The sequence below is a fragment of the Rhopilema esculentum genome, chromosome 14, assembly GCF_057945365.1.
Source record: "Rhopilema esculentum isolate cy_ngs chromosome 14, ASM5794536v1, whole genome shotgun sequence".
NCBI lineage: Eukaryota > Metazoa > Cnidaria > Scyphozoa > Rhizostomeae > Rhizostomatidae > Rhopilema > Rhopilema esculentum.
Window position 1 is genome coordinate 6,261,666 of NC_142828.1, and position 9,537 is coordinate 6,271,202.

Genomic DNA, 9,537 nt, shown 5'->3' on the forward strand with positions numbered 1-9,537 from the left:
GACGAAATCAAAAATCTGCTGAGTAACTAACGAACCAAAATATATTCCGAGAAATTTAATCAAATACAAAAATTATTTTATAAAACATAAAACAAGAAACGTTACATACAGCTGCCACCAGACAATACATCGAACAGAACCAATGAACCAAAAATTTAACATTTGTCCTACATTAAGAGATACCTACATTAAGGATGTTTAGCTAGTAAGTATTAGCAACATATGGCTAGACTGCAGTTTAGCGATCCACTTTTTTGTTTCCTGGTCGAAAGTTGAATTGAATCACTACTACCTAGAAACGATGATGCGAGCAACAGTGAGAATGAATATTCGAAGAAACCAAGACATTTGTTTATAACTGGATATGGAGTAAAATGAATCAATCTATGATGAATTAACGAGGGTTTGGGGGCAGCTAAAAAAATCAAAGAGCGGAGTCATTCAAACTGATTTTGAAACTCAAACTGATGTATAACTGGCTGAGCCTCCTAGATTCGAACTTTCGATTGGTTTAGAAACCAGGCTAGATCGAATCGAAAGGTTTGTAACTCAATTCAGCTTCCGACCAGGGAACAAAAAAGTGAGTCGCTAAAGTGCAGTCATCCCCAACATATTATGACTGACATAATAAAAAAAGAAATGAAAAGAAAGATAAATTTGGATATCATCTTCGACCGATTGCGATAATTAAGGATCTTGATGCGCACAAAGTAGAAGTTAGTATAGCCTTGGACACGAAGTAAGAAGGTGACATGTTGAGAACAAGGAAATGTGGCAATCTGTGTGACCGACTAACAGCCGACACTCAAGTCGATGTTCGTGCAAATGTAGAAAAATGCACTCTTTCGGTTCACCAGACACGCAAGGACGAAGATTTTTGAATTCTAATTGAAGTGTACTGCTGGGTAGCCGATAGGGAATCGGCGTTTTAGAAAAGAGAGGAGCCACGTCACTGTGTAAACTGAGCGGTGAAAATATATCAAAATGTACGGGTAGAGTTATTTAAACTTTACTTTCTCCTGACTAATTCAAGCATCAGGTTAAAAATGAGACTGTTAAACAGGCCGGGAAAACGAGGAAATTTCCTTGGCAAACGAAACTGGGTAAGGAGCAATATTAATAATGAAAAGAAACTTCTAACAATTAAAAAGTTTATTTAAATTTTGGGTAGAATTTACAAACGCAGAATTTAGCAAAATTTTAGTATCCTAGAAATATGTTAAAACGATTTATGTACTTTTGTCCGTCAAAATAGAATAAAATTCAATCAAACAACGAACTTTGCAACTTAACTAAACGAAAATAACCCAGAGTTAAAACTATGTCATTAAATAATCAAATTTGCTGGCATTCCAACGGCTCTCTTAGTAGATCAAAAAAGTAGGAAAAGTTCAATTATTAATTCAATTTCATGAATGTTTAAAAAGAGGTGCATTATGGGATACAACTAAAATCAGCAATATATTTTCAGCAGCTAAACTAAAGTAAGTGAAAACTAAATCGTGACATTTTATAGTAAACAGAAATATCAAACTTCTCGGACTCATTAAAAAGTGTTCAACAGCTAAATGTGCTTTATGTGCTTTATTTGAATAACGAAGCACTGAAGCATTCCGTTAAGCCATGTTTAAGGATATCATACAGGGTCCTCAGGAACTTCTCTCAAAATTTTGGTGCTTTGTACAATTCCACGTGCTCACACATTTCCTTACAACGGAGACTCAAGCCGAACGTTATCCTTGGATTTCTTCGGGGTTGTTTCGGCATTAGGAGTAAGTAACAAGCCTGTTTCGTCACTTTCAACTTCATGAGTAATTTTCGGTTCATCTTTCCTTTCGACCTTACTGGTCCATAAAAGATTATCAATTTCTTCTAAGTGTGAAGGATCACGTTCACTCCGTTCCAGCTGACTAGCCCTTATTGCCGATCTATACAGTGCACGGTCAACCTTCAAGTACTGGAGATCGGATAACATCTTGACGTCATAGTCTGGCAGAAATGCGTGACCTTTTTCGGCAAATAGTGCCTGCATCCCGAACACAGTGAAAGGACCGTCCACAAACACAAGGCTTTCGTTACCAACAACCACTTCGACCTGCCCTTGAATGATGAGGATGAAGTAATCAGCACTTATACCTTTCTTATACAGGTATATGTCATCCTCCTTCTCTGGGTTTAGTGACTTTCCCTCGACAGAACCCTGATGGTCGATCAACTTTTTCAGCACAGCTCTTGATATGTATTCTTCCTTGAATGGTTCCACAGCTAGATAAAGAACAATCAAGCAATAAAAGTTATCGTTACAGATATCTCAGGTGATGATTACATACAAAGATGAAGATAAGGAACAGTTGTCTTTAAATCTTGTTTTCGTGCTGTCAGCTGTATTACCAGCCACTAATACAGGAAATCCCTGCAAAGACGAACTTAAAAATCGACAGGTTTTCTTTTTCATTAAGCAACTTGCATCTGAGAACTTTCTTTAGGCTGAGAAATGAACAAGGTTCACAAAATAACAGGTATCTTTATGAATTTTGCATGTTGATCAAGGCATTTTGTCATTACAGTCTGCGTTTCGCAATTTTGAGCAACAAACCACCTAAAACTTTATATCACTTGTTTTATGCCTGAGAACACATACGCTTTGGAATAAGAACTTTTGATCTTGAAATGACCCAATACACCTTTGAAGTAAAAACCAAGAAACGTTCGACTCTTGAAAAAGAAGGCATTTCATTTCGGAATTCACTGCATGTGCTAACATTAATATCAGCTACCACGTCAAAAGAAACTTGCCATGCTTTCAACCAGAAATCGTCGATGAACCTGATTTATCGAAACCATTTTTAAGAAAAACCACGCTGTTTTGAAACATCGCTTTTTCGAGATCTCGAAATTTTGAACCACAAGCACCTTAAAGTTTACATTTTACCTGAAAGCGGATTTCAAAACGACTGTAATATTTAGCGACGTTATGTTTTATGAACAAAGTTTGCAAGGAATCAAGTTTTCGAACTCACATACAAGCTATTTTATAAGGAAAAACATTTAGAAGACAGACAAAATTAAAGATCCGTTAGTACTGAAGATAAACTTCCTAAGGAACTTTTCATTTTTGAATACTTTTATAATTGCAAATAATCAAGAATAAGAAGTAAATTTCATTCATTTGGAGTTGAAAATCACACAAATTGTGCGCTTCATTGTCCAATTTCGAGTGTTTCCTTTTCCTTCTTGATTGAATTTTCACATTTTCGTATATCAAACGCCTTTCCTGTCTTAATACAGAATACAGAATTCTAATGTAGTATGAGCAATTGTCATGACACCAAAAGTGCAGTTAAATTAAGGAACTATTAAGGAATTTTTAGTACTACAATTCTTAAAAAAGAGGTCCAAAAATTAGGTCCAAAAAATACAAGCTAGGTTTTCTATAAAATTGAAAGCGTTTGGCATTTTGAAATACAATGCTGCATCAAATAAGACCCAAAAATCTGCCTACAACTTCAGTGTTTCAGGTAGCAATAACCTGTTTTATCTAACCAGCCAAACAACTTGAAAAGGTTTTATGTTAACATGTTTGGTTGCGAACTGAAAACTACTGAAGAAAATATTTTACACGCGCAGTTAAGATACATTGACATGTAACACGGCCCTATCATAAGAAAATAGCTACTTTCAGTAGGAAGTAAAGTGCTTCCACGCACAATAAAATATTTCCACCTACCGCCTCAAAATTTCATATCTACATTTAAAATGCGCAGCCACTACGTGTTCAACCCACAACTGCCTACATATATTTTTAAAACTCATTTTCATATCTTTACCTTAACATATTCTAATACAAATAACTAAAAGGGGAAAGTTTACTGACATACCTGTGCTTAAATACTGGAACAAAGCAAAGCCAAGTTGGGGAGAAATCTTTTTCTTCTTGTCCTCATCAGAAGCGGTAAATAACGAAAAGTCATGATTTATTCCTTTTCGACCAGGCACCTTTCGCCCAGACACGTTATCAACTACAAACGAAAACAATTCGATTAAGACAGCCAGTGGAAAATGAGAAATTACATTCATCTAGATAAAAATTTCCTTGGAAAGAGGTAAGAAATACACAATGTTCAATGAAAAGGAAGACACCCCAATTTATCAAATTGGCTATTTAATCCTACTAAAGGACAAGAAAATGTTTATACTTCATACAATAACAAAATATATTTTTGACTCTTACTGCATTAACGATTCTTAGCCAATCACCCAGAAGCAACATGCTGATACTGTTTCTTCCAGTCGAGAGTTATCAAGAAAAACTGGGTTTAATAGTTATTAGTCCATCCGCCGCTTTGCTTTGCAGTTGGGTTTGGGGACGATTCAAAACTCACTGTGGAAGGTCATCCGTTTCTGATTGAAAGGCTGACCAACAGAAATAAATTGATTGAAAAACTTGACATAAATGATATGTTGTTTGAAATTTGCTATCCAATTCAAATAACAGAAAACTCCGGTACCGAGACGAATCAAAGAGCCATCGGGAATAGAAGTTTTAGTATAAAACTCTCGTGTGGTATGTTTTATCAGTCTGTATTGAGATTCTTTAACGATTCAATAACGTCACAATTCATTTCTCATTGTCTCTAGTCCTTTACTATAATTACATTTCACAAAACACCATTCATTATTTGCTCATTAGCTGCCTAACCCTTCCTTTTAGTTGTTCTAAATACGCTGTTAAATTTTCCAACTATTTGACAAGTAGGAGTGTTTTTGCAGAGCTTATTTGAACTATTGAGATCATACCAGCCTGCTAAAGTCTTGCACACTACACGACATCTCTTAAATTTTCGATATCATTTTCTCCTCTCCACATTCATATAAGGTGGTATTATTCCAAGGGGGGCAACTCATTACATGAAAATTCGTACACTGTTGGTCGAAATTCAATTGTTTCATCTAAAGATCCCCGGAAATCCTTTAAATCCTCTGCATGTTAAATAAAGACAAATTGAAATATCACTCCCTCTGTTTGATAGCAAGCCTAATTATCACAATAAAAATTACAATTGTTTTACTCAAGAGCACAGCATGTTGATTACATTAAGGTAGCTAGCTTTGGAAGATTGTGTGACAATATTTTCAAAACATACCCTTCAAAATTTCGAAAACGCCCTTTTTATAAATGTGTATAAAATAAGCTATAACTGTGGGTTACTTAGAATGGTTAATTAATCAATCACTATAAAATTCATTGAGTTCTTTGTGGCTGCCCATTTAATTCCCCATTTGATGTTTCTTTGTCACACCTCAGTTTTTTTCAGTTTTAAATATTTATACAAATTACAGAAAATCTGCATTAGATACAACTTTAAAATTTATGGTGGTATCAAGCATAAACAACTCAAAAATAATAAAAATTTACTTTGCACATGGATTTTCAAAAGGTATGAATTTAGTATTCTTTATTTTCAACAGATGTTTATTACAAATTTGGATCAGTAGAGCAAAAAGGGAATCTGTCCTTGTAGCATGGTATCTAGTGCTTGAAGGGTAAAATATCTAATGACTAAGTTGCTTGTAAGTACTGAAAAACCATTTTTCTTCTGTCTCTCTCAATATTTTCCTCACTCATTACATCCACAGGGCTTAATCAAATCTCCATATCAAATACAAAATATTGGGGTTCACAGACTTGATAAGCATAGCTATATTTGTAGAAAGTTACTGAAATGACCGCATTATCTTAGCTTTTCAATGCAGCTTTTAAAGCTCAAAACATGCCATTAAAGCTGTCGAAAGTGATGTCTTCATGAAAGCGTTTTCTCATAGTCAGAGACTATGCACAAAAATATGCAAAAAGGGCTTTTCAACAAACAAGCTGAATAGCACAAAGAGATGAATGATTGGAATAAATAGGCAAATTTCCTTTTGGAAGAAGGACTAATTTCATAGCAAAGACATTTTAAGGAAAGTCTTCTTATAAATAATAAATGGAGTCAAGAACAAACTTACTATAAACATCTGTTTCATCGACAATTTCAGACTGGATGATCTCTTCGATTATGTCTTCCAATGTTACAATACCAACAGCTTCATACACTGGATCACCATCTCTTTCATCATCAACTTTGATGATAATAGCAAGATGTGATGTGCCTTTTTTGAACCATTCTAGCATTTCATCAAGTCTATGAAAAAAAGTGAAAGAAACTGAGAATTTATTTATCTAGGTAGCAACAAGGTTTAACAAATTCTAATTGCAAATGATTAACACAAAAAAATGAAATTTTTTTGACAAGAAAAACAGTCTAATTGTTAGAATACTAGCTTCTTTCGCAGGCAGTAGTACAAAGACAAACCTACCAGTTGGCTACATGAAAGTTGAAGATACACGTGTTTACTTTGATGTAACATATACAAAGTTTCTCAAAGAAGACTTTGACCCTTAGGGCCATGTGTACAAGATTTTCCAGGCAATTTGCAGTCAAACCCACTAGGGAAGTGATACACAGATCAGGTCAAATTGGGTTGGTTTTAGTTCTGTTTGTCATCTAAAATCTAAATCTAAAAATCATTTCGGATAAGAATGCAAGTTACCTATAAATTATATACATAATTAAACCAAAACATACAATTGTCTGTTTATTAGATATTTATTTCTTATCTAGAAAACTTCTAAACCAGGGTGGTTACAAAGTTAAAAAGGTATTGAGATGTGTCAACGTTTACATCTTAAGGGTGTAAGGAAGACAAAATCATATCCAATCAGCAAATATTTCTGGTTTGGTGCATGGGTTTTAAAGACCTAGTTTATCAGGGATGTAGCTGGGTATCTTCCTGTCACCCTCTTCTGAATTTACATTATTTGCCTAACCCAGTGTCACACATGCTAAAAAGCTGGTTTGGATTTTAGAAAATCTTTAGTTGCCTAGGGGCAGGGGACATTGCCATCAAGCAATTGTGTTTCTTGGAAAATATGAAATAATTGCAGCTCTGAAGTGATTGCTCTGTTTCCTGAATCTGATTATGGTTCATTTGAAAGCAATACAATGATGTTTGGAAATTCATCACAGACACTAGTTAGAACACCTGAAAATCCTTATAGTTTCACCAATGAAAAACCTCCTTTAAGTTATCCAATCAATTAAAATATATATTAAATTCTTGAATTTCTTGACCCAGGGGATTTTTACTGTAGCATACAAACCAAGTATAATATAGTTTTGCATAATGAAACACACATTGTTCAACATAATAAACACACTATGTTTATAATATATATGATAAATGATAAATGAATTTAATAAAATAAAGACAACCTTATAACCTTTCTGGCTTTGTGCTGCACAGTGAAAACTATTGGATACATCAGAATAAGATTAAGAATCTTAAAAGAAAACAAAATCCTTTTTTAAGAAAATCAAATTCTTCTAACCTTGTGTCATAGAAAACCTTTCGAACTTGGTGATTGTAAAACTTTATGACACTAAGAAGTGGGATACAGTCATCTGGATCAACAAATGCAAGATCTTTGACATATAAAAGTGCCACAACATTTGATCTTTCCCCTGAGTAGACAGGAATTCTGCTGTAACCAGATCTGATCACTTGTGTCATTGTTTTGAAATCAAGTATTGCATCTTCATCGAGAAGAAAACAGTCATTGATTGGTGTCATCACATCTTGCACAACTTTTGTCTTATACTTCAAGGCCCCAGAAATAATCCCAACCTCGTCCTTCTCTAGATCATTAAATTCATCTTGCAGTTTCAACATTTCAAGAAGCTGTCTTTTGTTATACACTCCACTAATTTCTTCCCCAAGAATAAGATCTAACACTTTACTTATTGGATAAGACAAAAGAAAAGTCAAGACCATAAACATTTTTGTCAGAAACAACGTCCTTGCTCCAATAGCAAGACCATACCTGGAGCAAATACTTTGGGGGACAATTTCCCCAAATATAACAATAGCAGCAGTTGATCCTACAACTGCAACAAGCCCACTGGTGAGATCATCAAGCAATATGGTGAAAGAAGAATTGACAAGGGTGTTCCCCAGCAAAAGCGTACAAAGCAAAAAATTCCCACGCTTTCTCACAGGCAGGATCTTTGCCGCATACTTTCGCTCGTTGCCCTCCCCGCAATTCATGACAATTTGAAGGTCATTTGGTTCCAATGACATCAAACCAAGATTAAGGCCGGAAAATAACCCGGATAAGCAAATAAGAACAATAACAAGCAAGATTCGTATCCACAAGGGTATGTAAAGGGTGCTGACTACTTTGACCTTCAACCAACTGTGGTCTCCTTGGTGTATCCATCGCTGGACTCCCAGCTTCGCCGGGCCGGTTTTCAAACAAACATAGTAAACGGCCGGTGTGTCCCAGCTCAGCGTCAACAAACCAATAGTTCCATTTTCAATTACTTCGTCGAAACTTCGAACAGGAGTTGACCTTTTATCTCCACAAGAGTTACCTCTTTTCCCGACAATTTTTGCGAAAGATATCAGGGTGTCCGACTTGTTCAAGTTTGACCCTGATATTCTAAGTTTAAATGTCACTTTAGGCTCAACATTTATGACTCCATCTGATACGGACAGCTTCTTGCCAGTGCTGTCAAGAGTAAGCAAATGTACCCTTGCTTCGAGAGCACATTCTGAATTTAGAAATAAGCTTATAAGGTTGACTACAAATAACAAAACTTCATAATTTCCGTAGGCAACTTTCATACTTCTCTCGTTCTTGCAAGCGGCCAGCAACAAATTGCAGTGCTATTTTCAAGACGAGGCTGACACAAAGTATTTGGGGTGGGGTGAGTGTTCAAAGTTTTTGCGCGTGAAAAGGAAGAACCGCAGGATAGGCTGTCCGACGCATAATTTTGTTGTTTTAATTAAACAATAATACAAACAAGAAGAAAAACAATACATCAATTTAACAGAATATTCCTGAAGGACTTATGGAAAGAGCTTGAAAAAGCTTTCGGGCTATATACACGTATAAGATAAAGAACAGTTAATATACATGCATTCAATACTAAAATTTAAGAAAATATTTTTATGATAAGAGTAAAAATAAAGATGAACATTAAAAATAAAATAATATACTAAATCGATTGTAAAAAAAGAAAGGGGAAAAGGGATTAAGGATAATATTGTATTTTTAGGTGTATTCTTGAAGTAACAATTGTTTAAAAAGACGTGAAAAGGTCTTTTTGGAAGCAACACTTTTGATGTTACTTGGTATGTTAATCCAAATATTTATGCCAGCATTTGTTATGAATGAAGATTTGTAGTTTGTTCTAATTTGGGACTGGAAAAAGTTACCGCTAGTAGCCTGTCTGGTTCTAATGTTGTGACTCTCGGTAGTTAGATGAAAGAAGTTACAAATGTAGCTATCAACGTTGCCTTTTGAAACTTCAAACATAAATTTAACACATTCATTTATCAGACCATAATTCATGTGTGGGGAAATAAATGAATCATAAATACTGAGTAACATATCCTTGGGTAGAAAATGTCTTAATTTGGCTAAAATACCAAGGC

The 9,537-nt window shown here is 34.9% G+C and overlaps 1 protein-coding gene across 1 annotated transcript; it reads right to left on the reverse strand.

The window, feature by feature from the left end:
- Positions 1-23: 23 nt before the first annotated feature.
- LOC135696089 (metal transporter CNNM2) lies at positions 24-8,772 on the reverse strand. Its single transcript, XM_065215366.2, has 4 exons — positions 7,430-8,772; positions 6,007-6,182; positions 3,879-4,019; positions 24-2,265 (listed from the first exon to the last, which is right to left on the reverse strand). The coding sequence occupies exons 1-4, from the start codon at positions 8,722-8,724 to the stop codon at positions 1,709-1,711; spliced, it is 2,169 nt and encodes a 722-aa protein (XP_065071438.2). The 5' UTR covers positions 8,725-8,772; the 3' UTR covers positions 24-1,708.
- Positions 8,773-9,537: the final 765 nt, after the last annotated feature.